This window comes from Polyodon spathula, chromosome 1, assembly GCF_017654505.1.
Source record: "Polyodon spathula isolate WHYD16114869_AA chromosome 1, ASM1765450v1, whole genome shotgun sequence".
NCBI classification, from domain to species: Eukaryota; Metazoa; Chordata; class Actinopteri; order Acipenseriformes; family Polyodontidae; genus Polyodon; species Polyodon spathula.
In genome coordinates, this window is record NC_054534.1 from 10301490 (window position 1) to 10322089 (window position 20600).

The 20600-nt window shown below is 42.7% G+C and overlaps 1 protein-coding gene and 2 long non-coding RNA genes across 4 annotated transcripts; 2 read left to right on the top strand and 1 right to left on the bottom strand.

The window, feature by feature from the left end:
- The first annotated feature begins 4752 nt into the window (after positions 1-4752).
- Positions 4753-10764, top strand: LOC121313924. Of its 2 annotated transcripts, XR_005950069.1 has the most exons (5): positions 4753-4857; positions 6678-6761; positions 7154-7271; positions 7886-8037; positions 10473-10764. It is a non-coding gene; the product is annotated as an uncharacterized LOC121313924 (long non-coding RNA). The 2 variants fall into 2 exon arrangements; XR_005950068.1 differs by having other exon boundaries at positions 6678-7271.
- Positions 7265-11822, bottom strand: LOC121313934. Its single transcript, XR_005950070.1, has 3 exons — positions 11731-11822; positions 11353-11430; positions 7265-7652 (listed from the first exon to the last, which is right to left on the bottom strand). It is a non-coding gene; the product is annotated as an uncharacterized LOC121313934 (long non-coding RNA).
- Positions 11464-13830, top strand: LOC121313914 (protein huluwa-like). The gene is made up of 3 exons (XM_041246698.1): positions 11464-12245; positions 12744-12948; positions 13387-13830. Exons 1-3 carry the CDS (start codon positions 11613-11615, stop codon positions 13551-13553), a joined length of 1005 nt encoding a protein of 334 aa, XP_041102632.1. The 5' UTR covers positions 11464-11612; the 3' UTR covers positions 13554-13830.
- Positions 13831-20600: the final 6770 nt, after the last annotated feature.

Sequence of the window (20600 nt, forward strand, 5' to 3'; positions counted from 1 at the left end):
CTGGTAGCTGCAGTATTCCTTTACCATAAAGTCCCACTCTGCTCCGGCAGTGTGGAACTCCCAACCATTTCCTGACGTATGAACGGATTAAAGCTTCCTGCTTCTCAACCTCATACAGTCAGTGGCCACAGCAGCCTTGGTAGTAGACCAAACAAAGCACCAGTTTCAGTTTGCCCGGTAAAGCGCTGTTATCCATGCTCTTCAACCCTTCCACTGCTTGTTGTCTAACTTCTCCCACATGAACTGTGTCCTTTAGATCCCTGTCATACCATCTCCAAAGACTTTTCACTGGATTCTCAGACACTGTTGGTATTTTCTCATCATTAATGTAGAACCTTGTATCTACTACTTCACCTTTAATTATACAGATGCTCCTTGATTTAGTGGGCTTGAATTACATTTGCTCCAATTCAATGTTATTGGTTAATTTGCCCAATAACCACTTAGTGCAGGCTACTGTTGTAGTCATGGTTGTCATGTCATGCATTTTTGCTCGAATTGCTGGTAGTCATAGTCCAGAAGCCAAGCAAGCAAGCGCTCTCCTCTCACTACCCATTTTGATGCCCTAATAATTACTTCAATTGCCATGGTAAAAGCCAGTGGAGAACTGGTGCATCCTGCCATTATTCCAACTTCTAGGCATTGCCATGTAGTGCTGAATTCTGAAGTTGAAAAACTTAATTGCAAAGCTTTCACTAAATTTGTTATTGTCATCGGTACGTTGAAAAAATCAAATGCTGCCCAAAGAAAGAAGTTCATGTGGCATTGAACCATATGCATTAGCCAAATCCAGGAATGTTACATGGAGTTCCTAACTCTCCTTTTTAGCTGATTGAATTTGTTGCCAGATCACACTGATGTGTTCTAAACATCCTGGGAAACCTGGAATGTCCGCTTTTTGTACTGAAGTGTCAGAAGCAGTTCTTTAACAGGTAAGCTGACAATCTCTGAGCAATAATGCTGAAGAAAATCTTGCCTTCTCCGTTTAACAGGGAAATAGGGTGAAACTGACTGACGATTGTCGAATCTTTTTTTTTTTTACTCCATTTACTCGGCGCCATGCTCTGGGTACAACCTGTTTCTCCCATGCCACTTTCATCAATTTCCACAGGATTCGTAGAACTCCAGGGGCACTCTTGTGCACTCTATATGGAACTCCATTAGGCCCCGGAGATAATGATGCCCTTGCTTTTTTCAGTTTGCTCCACTTCATTCCACTTAGGTGCACAGTCCTCCATTTGGTATTCTGGTGCATTGATAGGTGGGATGTCTGAAGGATTTGACATAATATCCTGCCTTTTTGAATATGTATGTTTCCTCCAAATATCTCTCCAGCTCAAACTTAGATGATTTTAGTGTGCCATTTTTCTCACTGGTGAATAACTTCTTTACAAATTTGAATGGATCTTTATAAAAGTTAGTTCTCGCATGCTCCTTCTTTTTGTAGTGTTTCTGTAGGCACTCAGCTCTGCTCAATGTTGCAAGCTTACCTTTTATGACCCTTTGTAACAGATTGAGTCCCCCCTCCTGATTTTGTTCTGCTCTTCTCCACTGCTTCCTCAGCTGCCTCCTTTCTCTAGGGAAGTTTGTACTTTTTCCTTCCTTTTTTCAACTCCAAACCTCTCACTTCCATATGTGTAGATGATGTTCCCAAATGTATCCAGCTTCTTTTCAACTGTTACACTTAGCCTTTCCAACACAAAAGAGAGATCCGTGTTTACTGTGTCCCACGCAGTTCTCACAAACGCTTGGCCATTTAACTCCAGGCTTGTGCCCGTTGAGTTTCTTTTCTCTCTTACGCAGGTTCGTCTGACCGGGTTCACAAGGATCATTAGGTTCATCACTAGTTCCATGCAACTCCTCCTCACATCTATGACAGGGGTGCCGATATTCTACGAACTGTTGTTTCCTTCCTGTCGCTGGATTTCATTCAACTGACTTTGTAAGAAGTACTGATTAATGCAATACTTACACTGCAGAGGGAAGGGCTGACAGACCAGGTTATATTCTATACATCACCTTTACAATACTTACACTGCAGGGGGTGGGGCTGGTACCCTGTCCTGTGGCATACTGTCTGTAATGTATATGCTGGAATATATTGTAGTCAATCCTGAAAAGTCTAATAAAGTGTACCTGCTCCGGACTTCACCAATGATCAGGCCAGGCTTCAGGGCGTGTCTCTGCCTGTTGTCGGGTGCTGTGCTGGAGGAGGAAGACCATGTTTTTGACAAGTTTCAAAATCACCAAAATGTCATGACACAGCCTTACAGGAAGTGCCTCACATGTCTTGCCATCAATTAATTTCCTTTGGGATGTGCACACATTATACTTGGGGGTTTCTTTTAGGTGCCGTTAGGTTTCAGATAAAAAATACCAGTAACTGCCCAAGTATCTTATTTAAACACATACGTTTGTTATGACAAAAGTGGATGAGTTGTAATTGCACTTACTCCATGGTGAAGTCTACTGATCTGAAGTTAAAACAGGTCTATCATACAAGCTGTATTTTACCAAAGTCAATAATAGTTGCAGTTTGCACAGGATACACAACACCCCCAAAAGATCAGGAGTGCTTGGCGGCAAACAGTTAAAATACTACAATATCAATCATACAGTGGAAAAACAAAATGTCCCTGCATAATCATGAGGTGTTTTTACAAGATGAGGCAAATGGAAAATGTGTGTGCATGTGCCAGTACAGTACAAATTGCTGTAAACTCATGCTATGTAAACTCATGCCACTCATGTTAAGTGTCAACTCCTGTCACCCTTAAAATAATTTACTGTAACAGCAGAGGAAATATACATGTATATTAGTACATTATCAGACTTAAAAGAAAATACGCTGTAGTAAGATTCAAATCAATTCAGTTAGTAATTATAAATCACTTTAATATGCTTACCTTAAACTTTTTTTTTTTTTTTTTACAGAAAAGAATCCTGATCATTGTAAGGAACAGAACTCTTGCTAAAAGGCTTGATGGTCCAGTGGTTAAAGAAAGGGGCTTGTTACTAAGAGGTTCCAGGACCCTGAGCAAGTCACTTAACCTCCTTGTGCTCCGTCCTTCGGATGAGACGTCAAACAAATGAGGTCCTATTGTAAGTGACTCTGCAGCACTTGTTGATGCACAGTTCACCCCCTAGTCTCTGTAAGTGCTGCTAAAACCAATTATTATTATTATTATTATTATTATTATTATTATTATTTTATTATTATTATTCATAATAACAATAAACAAAAACCTAGGTCCTTGGGTGGCTTATCCAGCTAATGCGCTGTCGCTGGGAGTGCAGGAGGAGTCACACAGCCTGGACGGTGCCGGTTTGCATCCAGGTTGTGTAAAGGCCAAACTTTGCTGAGGACTCTGAAGGGGCCATCGCATTGGCTCTGACACGCCAGGGGTGGGGGATGGGAAACCGCGTAACCCTACTAGCCAGACACCGATAAAAAACAAGGCTGATCTCTGTTCTCCGGGATCGGTAGACTGCCCATCTCTGCTCTGGACTGCTCAACGTAAAAATGATTCTGGCTTTAGGCTTGTGAGAACGGAGGACGCTCACACAACCTCAGAACGTCTGTGCTGTGTGGGAACTCGCTACAGTGAGGAAAAAAAAAAAAAAAAAAAAAAAAAAAAGCATAATTGGGGGAAAAATAAAATAATAAAAATAATAATTGGTCACTCTAAATTAAAAAAAAAAAAACGAAATACAAACCCTTTGACTGAAGGTCTATTCCAGAAGGGTAGAGAGCCCTCTGCTGGAGATTACTGGAACAGCCTTACAGAATCCACACTGAATACAACACCACTGTACTGATTTAAATACTGTGTTTTGTAAATATAGACTGAAATAAAAAGGGGGTCCCATGGTTCATCCAGCATTGGCACACTTGTGATGGTGTGCAGGGTGAGACACGTGTTCAGGGGATTGCTGGTTCAAACCCTGGTAGTGATGACAGGGGATTGCTGGTTCAAACCCTGACGAGAGGGGATTGCTGGTTCAAACCCTGACGAGAGGGGATTGCTGGTTCAAACCCTGACGATAGGGGATTGCTGGTTCAAACCCTGACGAGAGGGGATTGCTGGTTCAAACCCTGACGAGAGGGGATTGCTGGTTCAAACCCTGACGAGAGGGGATTGCTGGTTCAAACCCTGACGAGAGGGGATTGCTGGTTCAAACCCTGACGAGAGGGGATTGCTGGTTCAAACCCTGACGAGAGGGGATTGCTGGTTCAAACCCTGACGAGAGGGGATTGCTGGTTCAAACCCTGATGAGGGGATTGCTGGTTCAAACCCTGATGAGAGGGGATTGCTGGTTCAAACCCTGATGAGAGGGGATTGCTGGTTCAAACCCTGATGAGAGGGGATTGCTGGTTCAAACCCTGATGAGAGGGGATTGCTGGTTCAAACCCTGATGAGGGGATTGCTAGTTCAAACCCTGATGTAGGTGGAGACAACACAGACTGAGCCCTCTGTCTCCAGGTTCAGCCGCTTGGTAATATCTAAATTAACAAGACAATTCAAACAAGACAATTCAAATTGGGTATAAAATTGATAAATGATCACTCCCAATACCATTCACTGCAAGGGTCCTTGAAATACATGTTGGCAGTAGGGAAGGAAAGAGGATTGACATAATCTAGTGCTCTCATCTGAGATATTGCTTGCCCTGAACTACTGGTTAACCGGTCTATAGTTGTTAAATTTGGACTTTTTCCCTTTTTTGACAATAGATAACCTCAGACTTTGATCTGCAGTCAGGAGTTAGCTCAGCTCTGATAGTGAAAGTATTCCAGCAGAAGGAAGGAAAGAAAGGGAGAAAGAAGACCAGCACCGGCTGCAGAATCACAGCGAGGTAAGGACAGCGAGATTGATCATGTACCACTGCTTTTTCAAACCAGGACTTAGAGAAGTAAGCACTGCTGAAATTAAAGACTTTTTATTTTATCGTGTTACAAGTTCCCATGTGTTGCTACAACTGTTTAAGTAAGGTGTGTGTATTGTTTTAATTTTCTATTTATTTTTGTACATTTTGACCACTTCTTTTTTTTTTTACTTTTAAAATTGCATTCCCTGCCTCAAGATGGGCTTCACATGTACACACATGGACCTCTCAGAACTACATTTCCCATCATCCTCCTGCTCACATATGTAACAGATTGATTTACCAGTGAGCAGGAGGATGATGGGAAATGTAGTTCTGAGAGGTCCATGCAGGTACATGTGAAGGCGTCTTGAGGGAATTTTAAAGTAAAAAAAAAAAAAGTCACTATGTTAAAAAAAAAAAAAAAAAAAAAAAAAAAAAAAATTAAAACCACACACACCTTACGTAAACAGTTGTAGCAACACGTAGGAACATGTAACACGATACAATTAAAAAGGTCCTTATGTACCCTTTAAGACATGGGCTCTTAAAAAAATGCTATTTACAGTGCACTGGAAAATCAGAAATAAACCATGCAAGTTTTGAGAATCTGGACCATGATTTAGCAATTCATGACAGAGTGCTGTAAATGTGTATGTTAGTGCAATGATGGAGTGCTATTCTGTAAATGTGTAATATTAGTTCAATGATGGAGTGCTATTCTGTAAATGTGTAGTTAGTGCAATGACGGAGTGCTATTCTGTAAATGTGTATGTTAGTGCAATGACAGAGTGCTATTCTGTAAATATGTATGTTAGTGCAATGATGGGAGTGCTATTCTGTAAATGTGTAATATTAGTTCAATGATGGAGTGCTATTCTGTAAATGTGTAGTTAGTGCAATGACGGAGTGCTATTCTGTAAATGTGTATGTTAGTGCAATGACGGAGTGCTATTCTGTAAATGTGTATGTTAGTGCAATGATGGAGTGCTGTTCTGTAAATGTGTAATATTAGTTCAGTGATGGAGTGCTAGTCTGTAAATGTGTAGTTAGTGCAATGACGGAGTGCTATTCTGTAAATGTGTATGTTAGTTCAATGATGGAGTGCTATTCTGTAAATGTGTAGTTAGTGCAATGACAGAGTGCTATTCTGTAAATGTGTATGTTAGTGCAATGACGGAGTGCTATTCTGTAAATGTGTAGTTAGTGCAATGACGGAGTGCTATTCTGTAAATATGTAGTTAGTACAATGACGGAGTGCTATTCTGTAAATGTGTATGTTAGTGCAATGATGGAGTGCTATTCTGTAAATGTGTAGTTAGTGCAATGATGGAGTGCTATTTTGTAAATGTGTATGTTAGCGCAATGGTCCCGATGTGAAATAAAATGAAACATCAGTAATGACTGACTACTTTGTTAAAAGTCAAAACCTAAAATCAGACGGCGAGCATGTATTTATGAGTGGTATAAATCACATTTATTTATCATTCAAGAATATTTGGAGCAGCTAAGCAGTGGTGCTTTTGGTCATCAGCAAGGGGTCAACAGCATATCACTTCCCAGTGAACGTATTGTTCTTTCCGTAGTAGCATACAGAGGACTCTCACTGATTAAAACACCTTTGTCCAGACTAACATAGAAATTTGTTGAAATGGAACATTTCCAAAACATAAAACACTAATTTGATGGTTGGTAAGTAATGCTGTTGTTCATGAATCAGGATGCATGCCAACACATAGCTTGTACCTGTAGCTTACATTTAGGGAATGCTTGCAAAGCTTTTATTCAATGTCCTTGGGTTCGTTCTGTAGGTACCCAGCTCCAAAACCCAATCCCAGGACACACAGGCAGAAGATGCCACTGGTGGGCCTGGGCACCTGGAAAAGTGCACCTGGGTATGTGAGAATCAGTGCTAGATGACAAAATGGTCTTATTATTACCATTATAAAGCAATTATTCTTTTCTTTAATGAATCCGGTTCCATCACTAAATATTTATTTTACAGAAGGCTTGTTGAAAGTTAATTTGAGGCTGCTGTACCCTTGTCATTTCTTCTAGTAAATCAGTGAAAGAGCACATACTGTATTAGAGGTCAAATGGCTCACGACTCAGACTCTGGTAACTGATCAACCCATTAAGAATCCAACAAGCCCTCAAAGTTCAGCAGCACATTCAGCCAGCACAAGGAACTTTGGAAACATGTTTGGTGGTGCAGTATTTAAACTGTCAGCTTTTTTTCTTCTCAGACCACCACTTGACTTGTATAATTTGCTCTCTCCTTACTCAGGTCAAACAGGCTGTGCTGAGAGCCCTGGACTCTGGATGCAGACACATTGACTGCTGCTGCCTATGGCAATGAACAGGAAGTAGGGGAAGCCTTGAGGGAGAGAGTGGGGCCTGGCAAGGTAGGTCACTGTGTCCTTCAAACTAACCGGCCTGGTGGGGGCCTAGAGAAAGATGGACGGGTACTCAGCTTGTGAACAGGACAGATGAGTTCCTCACATGTAAAACAGTTTGGCTTTGTGTACGGAGCACAGAACTGCAAAGACACACATATCTAATGTTTAGAGCTGAGGAACAGAATGCAGTCTTGACCAAGGTAATAAATAGAGGAGGCTTGGAAATGTCATCCTGGGTGTTTTAAATGTTTTCACTGAGCAGCTTTTTGGATGAAACTGTTCGGTACAGTGAAATATCTGAGTGAGTCTGTTTCCATTCTATAAACCAAGATGACCTTCAACTGCTTTTTTTCTCGAAGTGGGGAGGTGGCCCAGGCAAATTTCAGACTGAAGATTTAAAAAAGTAAAGGAAAACATTAGAAAGGGAAATAAACCTTCAAATAATAACAGAACAATAAAGGCTCTGTTTACCCGTTTCTAAATGCAAAAAGTCCTGATTAATCTGGGAATAGCTTCTGCATGATTACCTTCCTGACGCGGTCAACTACCAGACAATAATGCCTCTAAACAGGGTTCTACTGCTTAATTGGTTATCTCACTGGACTGTGATCTCTCTCCAGCCTATCAAACGCTAGCATGTGTTTGTTACATCGAAGCTGTGGAACACCAAGCACCACCCGGATGATGTGGAGCCAGTCTACAGGAAGTCCTTGGCTGACCACGGCCTCTCATTCCTGTACCTGTACCTCATGCACTGGCCCATGGCCTTCGAGTAAGGGTTCAATAGAGAAAGCATTGTTCTTCAGCCAATTCAAACACTGCTCAACCAAACTGACCTATAATCTGAGCCAGCGGCAAAAAACAAACTTCAGTGTTCCGCGGCCCCTACAGCTAGCGGGGTAACAGCTCTTGCTAGGCTTCAGTGAAAATTGGCTTGATCTAGAAGGGGGCTGCAGCTATGAGGTGGCTTTTTGCAATGTAGATAATTTAAGTATTTTTTTCTGCTCTGCATCAATTTTTCCAATGTGTAATACATCTTTAAAAAATAAATGCAAAGTATAAAAAATCTGCAAATTGCAAGCGGGCCTACATAATATTTGATACACATGGGGGGAAAATAAGAATGTGACAATAGACAAGTTTATTTCTCCACATAGATGAATTGGTGCATCAGCACTTACAGCACCTATCAAAGTGCTGGAGTCACTGTATATACATCGCTCACCAGGATGTGGGAGCTCCACACTCCATGCTCTGTACTGCTTGCTGCAGCGTAGCTGCTGAAGTTCTTGCATCATTTTTGTCATGTTTAACAAAACAAGCATGTCAGTATTGTGCACCACCCACCATGGCTGTAAATTCAAGATTGAGCTATCAGAATAATGAAACATTCGATGAGAGTGACATTTATCAACAGTATGTGCAGCACTATAAAGAATAAGATTGAGCAATGAAATATTTTATCGCACTTTTATACACAATTCTCCAGATAAAATCAAAAATGTAAATATGGTGTACAAACAGATATATCCCCAGAATCTGATACTTTCAATATGTTATGTTGAATAATGTCGATACCACGCTTCCTGACAACTGGATAAGCAGTTCTCCAGATATATGGAGAAGTGCGTGAAATGTGACATACATACTTAAAGAGTAAGTAGTGGGTTTCCAATAAATACAGCGATACACATCCCCACATGTTGATACAACACATTAAATAGTGTACCTGTCACTGTTCTTTTCATTGTTAACATCCTGACAACTTTTTACACTTATAACTTTGAAGTCTGTTTCAAAGCTCTTTTCAAAATGGTCGCTCTAGTGTATTGAAAAGGATTATTGCCCACATTGTCAAACAGCAATAACGATCCACAACAGAAAAGCTAGAGCACTTGTTATGGGTTTTCTTTGTGTTTTAAAAAAAAAGATCGTTATTTCTGAAGTTACAAGTGTAAAATATGTTAACATTGAAAAGAAAACTTACAAGTACATTATTTAAACAGTTACAGCAACACGTTGGGAACGTATGACGCTATATTTTTTGGTATCCCGCTACTTACTCTAAGTACGTACGACTGCCTGCACTAAATCCCTCTGCATGGCTTGGAATTTCATCAGTTGAAGTCATTGGTGTCAAATGTTCAGTTTTAAAAGAAATATGTCATAGAAAACTATGCAAAAATACTATCTGCTTCTACATTAGGTTAAAGACAATGATATTAAGACACTATCTGCTTCTACATTAGGTTAGACAATGATATTAAAATACTATCTGCTTCTACATTAGATTAAAGACAATGATATTAAAATACTATCTGCTTCTACATTAGGTTAAAGACAATTCTCAGTTTCCATGCCTTACACTTGCACTTCCAAGACAATTTCACAGCAGTATCTTCTGACTCAAAGCCTGTAACTGGTTGAAAGCATGCTAGTCAATAGGGGAACAGCTGGTTGGTAATGCCAGTGAAAGTGCAACATTATCTGAAAGCATGGCTTGCAAACAGAGGTTTTCAAGCCAATGTAGTATGAGTATCATGTTTTAAAATAAAAAAAATTATGTTTACTATAATATGGGTTTGTAGCAGCATATACAAGACCTTTGTAACAAATAGAAGCACACAACACTTTAAATGCATGGAATTATCTTGTTAGCTAAAACCACTTTAAAGCTCCAGTCCTATCCAGTCCTAATCATACAAATCAAAATCCTATCATCAGCACTGATATCCTCATACAACCCTGTCAGTGTCCTGGACACAACACAACAAAAAAAAACTATTTTAAAACGCCTTTTAAAATACAGCATGCTAGCCATTAGTCAAAAGTAATTTCTGTGCTGCCTGCTCTGTTGTCACATACCGCATGCTACTGAGTCTGTGACAGCAGACCAATGAAAGCAGTAAAATCCAGCTTGTGGCTTATTGTGGCAGGGAATATGTTAATCTAGTCAAACCCTAAATCAAGGCAACAAACACCTTTGGTTAATCAATGCTTCCCCCAGTACTAAACAGTGTCTCATACTGCAGTTTTACCTGTGAATCAACAGCAGGTGGCAGTCATGTTGTCTTAGTGATTGTGCTTCTGGGTGTGTCTCAGTGAATTAAGCATGTGTGTCTGTCTGTTTGCAGGTGCAGAGAGGGGTGGTGGGTATCCCCCCCCCGATTCACCAAAGACTGACCTTTGCTTTCATGTTCCTTGCAGAACGACGGCCTGACAATCTGGAGAGATGGTGGGCACCCACACTTCCCTTTTCATGACCTCTACTAACCGAGGCTGTAATGCCAGCCCAGCCTCCAACAGCTCAAGGGAGCGTGGTCCCTTCCTACAACAGGATGTCCTGCCAAGCATTTGCAGCATTTTTGTTAATTACTAATTAATATAGGATATGAAAATGTAATTTTAATTGTTAAATACCTTACTTATATATCGCCTTGCACAACAGGGAATATTATTGTGTTGATATGAGCAATCCTTTTCTTCAAATTCTGGAATTGCACTGCCAGGTTGCATTATTCAAATAAAATGACAAATCAGTGGCGCTATGTCCTTTATTTATTCCAGAGGTTTTGACTCTGTGTGTGTGTGTGTGTGTGTGTGTGTGTGTGTATATATATATATATATATATATATATATATATATATATATATGTATATATATATATATATATATATATATATATGTGTGTGTGTGTGTGTGTGTGTGTGTGCATGAACATGAATGCATAGGTAAGAAAGGGCTAGGGATCATTAGCTGAGTTATCTACAAGGCACGGTCAAAATTCTAATACTTACAATTTAAAAAATGTGCACAAAACTGTTTTCCCACAAAATCCAAGCAAAACCAAAAATTACTTTACTTTCATCCTCTCCCCACTGACCATACTTTCAAGTGTTCTCGAGTAGTTTATTAGACACATGAAATAAAACAAAATAAATACCTGACACTAACACAATTACAAACGTGAATATCACTTTGAAGAAAATGTGTCTTTGCTAGATTATCCCGAATGAATTACCGGTACATATATTGTCTTAATAAACACCCAAAGGCGCAAAAATGACAGTTTAACAGTAAAAGTACCTTCTTTTTGGTCACAGCACCAAAGCAGAAAGACAACACAGGCCGCATTTGACCGAACACACTTTCTGAAGAAATCAGCTGAAAAAAAAAGAGTATTAGTAAGAGCAGAGAGAGCCGGTTAGGAAAAACACAGTTCACCTGTGATAACCGAATTCCGTTTTTTATTTTAAATTGTTTTCATTAAACCTGGTTACTGAATCGTTAATGTTGTAAAAAAAAAAAAAAAAAAAAAAATCATAACAAAAATTTGTTTGTAATCAATGTCGCAGTTGGATCCTGACTTACTATCCGGAGGGTTAGTACAGTCCGCTAATCCCCCAATTTTGGACGAGAGACTGCCCGTCTCTAGTTTATCTCTGCTTATACTTTTACTGATACCTTGTGTTGTTCTGCTGCTACTCTTCAACTGCGTGATACTGGGATACAAACTTCTGTCTTGGAAGAAGAAACGGAGGAGAAGGCGGCGGCTGAGGGAACAATGGAGTTTTTTCTCGCCTTCAACCGAATTCAGTAGACTGAGCGGAACCACTAAACTTTCAGAGGAACCATCGTTTGCTAACAATGCGGGGCCGGGTCGCATATGCCCGGTTTCTTCCGCTCACAGCTTGGGAGAGAAGCGGGGCGAACCTAGGCCGAGGGGTAGAGCTTACAAACCAGACGGGACCGCCGGAGAAGCGTCTGGCTCATTGAGGCCACCCAGCACCATACTAGCCGTGCTGTCAACTACAGCGTCTACAACAAGAGCCGACCTGCCTCGCAGGACTCAGGTTCATACCAACAGCTCATCGGACTGGCGAGCGGGTGTTCATCAGATAGTACCTTTCTCGAGCGATTCAGAAACAGAACGACCTCACCCCGTCCCTCCAAACTCGCCGGAGATCACTGTGCAGAGGGTAAGTGTGGTTACTGAAGTCTTACCGTTGCCTTCAGTTCGTCTTTCCACACAGAAAACCAGCAAACTACAGTACCAAAAGTAAGAGCTACCTGTGCTAGTTATGTTTTGGTTAGTTGTTTTCTTATGGTGGGAGTCTAACCTTTCAAGGGACACTTGGCAATCAATAGGTCAAACTAATGTTGATAGGGATAGCTCGTCTCCAGGTTCTTCCACCAAGGGAATTTCCAAAGGAAGTAAGACATAAAAAAAAAATTAAAAATAAACCCAGTTTTACTGCACTGGGGAAGGGAGGATATTTCAGTCTCAGACTTCATGGGAAATAATTCTGTTAAGGTTATGGCATGTTGTCGAATATTGGCTGTCATCCCACAAATGTACTGGCTGTTTAAATAAATATACAGGTGTTCAGTTTCAGGTACAGCTCTAGCATTCATTACAGATACACAATGTGAGTTCAGTTACCTTGCTGTTTCTGATTGTGTATTTCTGTAAGCAGGATTTGCCAGGTACCAGGCAGATGCACCGCAGCAGCACCATGCGGCTGCACAATGAACGGCACATCCGCATCATGAGCCCCCCGGTGGACTCGGTCCGGTTTGAGTGTGCCAGCAACATACCTTGCGAGGAGACCGGCTTCGTCCACTCGGGCAACTCTTCCACCCTGGGGCCAGGGCTGGACAGTGACTTTGGTGCCAGCGCAGGTCAGACTTGCGATACCAAGATTGGCTTTGTGTTTTTATCCACCATCCATACAGGGAATGACTAGCCCTTGAGGACAGAGGGATTTTAATGATCTAAACAGTGACCAATCTTAATAACTGCAAAATATGTTTTCATAAAGGCACCGGGGAGCCAAGGGAGTGCAGGCTGACGACCTTTGCTAGGCGAAATCAGCAGGTTCTGTCACCTCACCACGCTAAAGCAGACCCTATTGGCCAGGTGGCCGGTGAGCTCAAGCAGACCTGCAGGGTTGGCCTCTCTCCTCCAGGGGCCAGTAGCTCATTGGCATCCTCTGTAGAGCACCTGCACGTTTCATCAGAGGATGTCCACTGACTTTCAGTGCTCCTGAGCAGTGTTGAAGGGTAAAGTAACTGACTGAGCATTGATCATATCTCCCATCTCTCTCCTCTCTCCTCCAGGTATCTCCCTGCGCATCCTGTCCTCAGACAGTGAGAGCTGCTCCAGTGTTCTGTGGGCCTCCGGGCTGGAATGGGATTACTATGACCCCGGATACAATAGACGGAAACAGATGCGCAAACACATGGAACAGCTGCCTGCGCTCTGCTCCAGACAGTACTGGGTTTAACCGCTGTGTTAGTAGAACACTGACATCCTGCACTGCACTAAACACTGGGTGAATGCACAGTGGAGAGCAGCGATCCTGCATCTCTCTCACACACACACCCACACACACACACACACATGCACGCTGGACCTCTAGGGTTCCCTACATTTGAAATGGAGACCTGACACTCAGTTTGATCGTCCTGTTGATCAAATTGTCACTTGCATCTTCTTTCTGTCGAGATGTTAATCACTTATTCAGAAGCTATAGAAACAAAAAAAAAGTTACTTTTTTTTTTTTTATGTTTTTTTTTTTTTAATTTAGATTTTTTTTTTTTTTTCAGGAGTACACCCCAGAAAAAAGATAAAATATCACCAAAATTAATGGAAAAAAAAAATATTTGTAATGTACACCAATTGTCCACACACTATTTGTGGTTCGTTCACTGTTTAATTTTTTTGTTCTTGAATTGTTTTTTTTTTTTTTGTTAAAGAGTTACACACACAGAAAATACATTTAAAAAAAAAAAGAATAGTTCACTTGAAATGTATTGTAATGCACACTAATGATCCATACAAAATGTGTTTGTAGTTTATAATTTGAAATGATTTCACCTCTGGAAAAGGAAAAATATTAAATTCACAGGGTTTTTTTGTTTTTTTTGTAATAGATGCATTTTGTAGTGCACGCTTTGCTTCAGAGGGGTTTCATTTGGTGCTCCCTCACGCAAGTTATTTTTTGTTCCACCCCTCATTCTTATTAAGGAAGTTCTTTTGTCTGAGGTGTTTAGTTTTCTTATTAATAAATTCACTCTGCACTACTGGTGCTTTTTTGGCACTCATAATACAAAAAACCAACGCAGCATGTAATCCAATTATTTGTAAATATGTATTTTAAAGATTATATTTTAATTACCGGTATATATAACAATGCATAATCAGAATAAAAAAGATTCAACATTTAATATAAATAAATGGTGCAATGTGTCTTGTTTTGTATGGATCTGCACCGACTTTCTTGGCATGTAATGGTTGATCTGATCAGCCTGTACCCTACTGGCATTGGCCAGAGTTGGATATTTTTTTTAAAGAGCATTTTATATCCCTCTAGTTTCCAACAACCACTGGTTATCCTGGAAAAAGGTTTTCTGGTACTGTATTGTAAAATGCTCAAAAAAACGATCTTATATCTTATTTTCCCCATTTTTATGATTTTATGATTTTAGACGTCTGAGTGGGATTAAAATGACTGCAAATCATCCTAGTTGTTCTGCATTTAAGTCCCAGTTTTAGTTCAGATGCAGTCCAGACTGATTAATAGACAGACTGGTGTCTTTGTGTGTGTCTATATATATATATATATATATATATATATATATATATATATATATATAACATATATATATACAGTGCCTTGCAGAAGTATTCAGACCCCTGACCAATTCTCTCATATTACCGAATTACAAATGGTACATTGAAATTTCGTTCTGTTTGATATTTTATTTTTAAACACTGAAACTCAGAATTAATTTCTGTAAGGTGACATTGGTTTTATGTTGGGAAATATTTTTAAGAAAAATAAAAAACTGAAATAACTTGCTTGCATAAGTATTGAACCCCTGTGCTGTGGAAGCTCCCAGTTTGCACCGATGAAAGAAATTGCCCTGACGAGGACACAATTACCTTACCATTGGCCCTCACCTGTGAACCACTAAAGTTGCTGTCACATTTTCTGGATAAAAACCCCACTGTTGAAGGATCATTGGTAAGGCTGTGAATCTGAAGGAAAATGAAGACCAAAGAGCATTCTACAGAAGTTAGTGATAAAGTAATACAAATGCATAGATTAGGGAAAGGGTACAAAATAATATCCAAGTGTTTGGATATCCCAGTGAGCACAGTTGGATCAATAATCAGGAAGTGGAAGCTGCATCACACCACCCAGGCACTGCCAAGAAAAGGCCGTCCCTCAAAACTCAGCGCTCAAACAAGAAGGAAACTTGTGAGAGAAGCCACAGAGAGGCCAACAATCACTTTGAAGGAGCTACAGAATTCAATGGCTGGGAGTGGAGTAATGGTGCACCAGTCAACCTTATCAAGAGCTCTGCATAACATTGGCCTGTATGGGAGGGTGGCAAGAAAGAAGCCATTACTCAAAAAGTACCATCTGAAAGCACGTCTAGAGTTTGCCAGAAAGCATGAGAGTGAGCCAGCTGCGATGTGGGAAAAGGTTTTGTGGTCAGATGAGACCAAGATAGAGCTTTTTGGCCAAAACTCAAAGCGCTATGTGTGGCGCAAACCTAACACTGCCCATGCCTCAAGACACACCATCCCTACAGTGAAGTATGGTGGTGGCAGCATCATGCTGTGGGGATGCTTCTCATCAGCAGGGACTGGGCATCTTGTTACAATTGAAGGAAGAATGGATGGAGCAAAATATAGGAAAATACTGCAAGAGAATCTGCTTCAGTCCACTAAAAAACTGAAGCTTGGGAGGAAATTTACCTTTCAGCAGGACAATGATCTCAAGCACAAGGCCAAAGAAACAGTGGAGTGGCTCAAGAACAAAAAGGTGAATGTCCTACAGTGGCCCAGTCAAAGTCCTGATCTCAGTCCCATAGAGAATCTGGTCACTATTTGAAAACTGCAGTCCACAAACGTCGTCCAACCAACCTGAACAACCTGGAGCAAATCTGCCAAGAAGAATGGGCCAAAATCCCTCCGACACTGTGTGCAAAGCTGGTACATACTTACCCCAAAAGACTTCAAGCTGTTATTGCAGGCAAAGGTAGCTCTACCAAATATTAATGTGTGGGGGTTGAATACTTATGCAAGCAAGATATTTCAGTGTTTTATTTTTCTTAAAAATATTTCCCAACATAAAACCAATGTCACCTTACAATAATTGATTTTGAGTTTAAGTGTTTTAAAATAAAATATCGAACAGAATGAAATTTCAATGTACCATTTGTAATTCGGTAATATGAGAGAATTGGTCAGGGGTCTGAATACTTCTGCAAGGCACTATATATATATATATATATATATATATATATATATATATATATATATATATATATATGTATTATCAGTGTTTTACTATTTATAGGTATGTGTTTGGGTAAAATTAACATTTTTGTTTTATTCTATAAACTATTGACAACATTTTTCCCAAATTCCAAATAAAAATATACATTTTAATGGCGAGAAAAAGGCAATTAACAAAGAAAGACAGACAGACCATTATAACCCTTAAAAGTGTAAGTCTTTCCTTTAGGGAAATTGAAAGCCAAGGTGTCAGTGAGTACAGTTTCCTACACCATCAAAAGGCACTTGGAAACTGGAGGAAACTCTGACAGGAAGAGGTTTGGCAGACCCAAAGCCACAACAGAACCAGAAGACAAGTTTCTGAGAGTCAACAGCTTGCGTAATAGGCGGCTCACAGGACAACAGCTTCAAGCACAGCTTAACACTGGTCGAAGTAAGCAAGTCTGGAAAGAATGGTTCCTCGGTGTGTGACACCAACTGTCAAACATGAAGGAGGAAGCGTGATGTTCTGGGGCTCTTTTGCTGGATCCAGAGTCGGCGATTTGCACAGAGTGAGTGGCACCCTGAACCAAAAAGGCTACCACAGCATTTTGGTCAGGGGTTCATCCTACAGCAAGATAATGACCCAAAACATACCTCCAGGCTATGTCAGAACTACCTTAGAAGAAAAGAACAAGAAATCATGGAATGGCCAGCACAGTCTCCAGACTTAAACCCCATCGAGCTGGTTTGGGATGAACTGAACAGAAGGGTGAAAGCAAAGCAACCTACAAGTGCAACACATTTGTGGGAACTTCTGCAACAGTGTTGGGAAGAACTTTCCGAACAATATTTGATTTCCATTGTAGAAAGAATGCCACGAGTGTGTTTGGCTGTTATATCTGCAAAAGGTGGCTACTTTCATGAGTTAAAAATGTAGGTTAAATTTTGTTAAACAAAACAATTCCATGATTTCTTTTTTATCTCCAATTGTTTATCTGTTCTATGCTTTAATTTCAGAGTACATTGAGACGTCAAACTACATAAATTTCAGTAAAACTGGAAAAATGGAGGTGTTCTAAAACTTTTATCCCATGAGTGAAATGTCTTTGATTCTGACTTATATTTATAGTACCCAGGGCCCTGCTCCTGGCGTCAGGTGGTGTGTTTGGCTGACTTGTCAGTTCATTTTTTCAACTTTTGAGGGAGTTATAACTTTGAGGTTCTTCTGTAGTGTATAAAGCCCCATCCCCCTCCTTTTGTTCTCCTTGGGAGTTTACTTCCATCTTGTCCTTTGTTAAAGGCACTTTTTAACTTAATGCCTTGTTTCCACTGCCTGTCCGAGGTATATCTGAGCTGGACGGCCTAAGCAAGGTGTAGCTGGAGGGTGTTCCACTGCCTGTCCCAGGTATAGCTGAGCTGGACGGTCTGGGTAAGGTGCATCTAGAGGGTGTTCCACTGCCTGTCCCAGGTATAGCTCAGCTAGAGGGTGTGCCACTGCCTGTCCCAGGTATAGCTAAGCTAGAGGGTGTGCCACTGCCTGTCCCAGGTATAGCTGAGCTGGACGGTCTGGGTAAGGTGCAGCTGGAGGGTATTCCACTGCCTGTCCCAGGTATAGCTGAACTAGAGGGTGTGCCACTGCCTGTCCCGGGTATAGCTGAGCTGGACGGTCTGGGTAAGGTGCAGCTGGAGGGTGTTCCACTGCCTGTCCCAGGTATAGCTGAGCTGGAGGGGTTTCCACTGCCTGTCCCAGGTATAGCTGAGCTAGAGGGTGTGCCACTGCCTGTCCCAGGTGTAGCTGAGCTGGACGGCCTGGGTGAGGTGTAGCTGGAGGGTGTTCCACTGCCAGTCCCAGGTATAGCTGAGCTGGACGGTCTGGATAAGGTGCAGCTGGAGGGTGTTCCACTGCCTGTCCCAGGTATAGCTGAGCTTCCACTGCCTGTCCCAGGTATAGCTGAGCTAGAGGGTGCCACTGCCAGTCCCGGGTATAGCTGAGCTGGACGGTCTGGATAAGGTGCAGCTGGAGGGTGTTCCACTGCCTGTCCCAGGTATAACTGAGCTAGAGGGTGTGCCACTGCCTGTCCCAGGTATAGCTGAGCTGGACGGTCTGGATAAGGTGCAGCTGGAGGGTGTTCCACTGCCTGTCCCAGGTATAGCTGAGCTGGAGGGGTTTCCACTGCCTGTCCCAGGTATAGCTGAGCTAGAGGGTGCCACTGCCAGTCCCAGGTATAGCTGAGCTAGAGGGTGTGCCACTGCCTGTCCCAGGTATAGCTGAGCTGGACGGTCTGGGTAAGGTGCAGCTGGAGGGTATTCTACTGCCTGTCCCAGGTATAGCTGAGCTAGAGGGTGTGCCACTGCCTGTCCCGGGTATAGCTGAGCTGGACGGTCTGGGTAAGGTGCAGCTAGAGGGTGTCCCACTGCCTGTCCCAGGTATAACTGAGCTAGAGGGTGTGCCACTGCCTGTCCCAGGTATAGCTGAGCTGGACGGTCTGGATAAGGTGCAGCTGGAGGGTGTTCCACTGCCTGTCCCAGGTATAGCTGAGCTGGAGGGGTTTCCACTGCCTGTCCCAGGTATAGCTGAGCTAGAGGGTGTGCCACTGCCAGTCCCAGGTATAGCTGAGCTGGACGGTCTGGGTAAGGTGCAGCTGGAGGGTATTCCACTGCCTGTCCCAGGTATAGCTGAACTAGAGGGTGTGCCACTGCCTGTCCCGGGTATAGCTGAGCTGGACGGTCTGGGTAAGGTGCAGCTGGAGGGTGTCCCACTGCCTGTCCCAGGTATAACTGAGCTAGAGAGTGTGCCACTGCCTGTCCCAGGTATAGCTGAGCTGGACGGTCTGGATAAGGTGCAGCTGGAGGGTGTTCCACTGCCTGTCCCAGGTATAGCTGAGCTGGAGGGGTTTCCACTGCCTGTCCCAGGTATAGCTGAGCTAGAGGGTGCCACTGCCAGTCCCAGGTATAGCTGAGCTAGAGGGTGTGCCACTGCCTGTCCCAGGTATAGCTGAGCTGGACGGTCTGGGTAAGGTGCAGCTGGAGGGTGTTCCACTGCCTGTCCCAGGTATAGCTGAGCTAGAGGGTGTGCCACTGCCTGTCCCGGGTATAGCTGAGCTGGACGGTCTGGGTAAGGTGCAGCTAGAGGGTGTCCCACTGCCTGTCCCAGGTATAGCTGAGCTGGAGGGGTTTCCACTGCCTGTCCCAGGTATAGCTGAGCTAGAGGGTGTGCCACTGCCTGTCCCAGGTATAGCTGAGCTGGACGGTCTGGGTAAGGTGCAGCTGGAGGGTATTCTACTGCCTGTCCCAGGTATAACTGAGCTGGACGGTCTGGTTAAGGTGCAGCTGGAGGGTGTTCCACTGTCTGTCCCAGGTATAGCTGAGCTGGAGGGGTTTCCACTGCCTGTCCCAGGTATAGCTGAGCTGGAGGGTGTTTCCACTGCCTGTCCCAGGTATAGCTGAGCTAGAGGGTGTGCCACTGCCTGTCCCAGGTGTAGCTGAGCTGGACGGTCTGGGTAAGGTGCAGCTGGAGGGTGTGCCACTGCCAGTCCCAGGTGTAGCTGAGCTGGAGGGTCTGGATAAGGTGCAGCTGGAGGGTGTTCCACTGTCTGTCCCAGGTATAGCTGAGCTGGAGGGGTTTCCACTGCCTGTCCCAGGTATAGCTGAGCTAGAGGGTGCCACTGCCAGTCCCAGGTGTAGCTGAGCTGGACGGTCTGGGTAAGGTGCAGCTGGAGGGTGTGCCACTGCCAGTCCCAGGTGTAGCTGAGCTGGACGGTCTGGGCAAGGTGCAGCTGGAGGGTGTGCCACTGCCAGTCCCAGGTGTAGCTGAGCTGGACGGTCTGGGCAAGATGTAGCTGGAGGGTGTTTCCAGACTGTCCAGCTCAGGCAGTGGAAATGAAGATCCTGAACTTTCACCAGGCCAATCACAGAGGAAGAGGAAACACAGTTTCTGCATCAGATACTAATGCCTTAATTAACCCTTGGATGTTTTAATTATGCTCAAACTCACTGGTTACTTGGTCAGTGAGGTCACTGTAGTGCAATGAAGATGTTG

What these genes read in the sequence shown, in the direction of transcription:
- LOC121313914 (XM_041246698.1), top strand. Translation starts at nt 11,613, where the DNA reads ATGTCGCAGTTGGATCCTGACTTACTATCCGGAGGGTTAGTACAGTCC. An exon ending in CGGAGATCACTGTGCAGAGG is followed by an intron (nt 12,246 to 12,743) that starts GTAAGTGTGGTT and finishes TTCTGTAAGCAG; the next exon opens with GATTTGCCAGGTACCAGGCA. An exon ending in TGACTTTGGTGCCAGCGCAG is followed by an intron (nt 12,949 to 13,386) that starts GTCAGACTTGCG and finishes TCTCTCCTCCAG; the next exon opens with GTATCTCCCTGCGCATCCTG.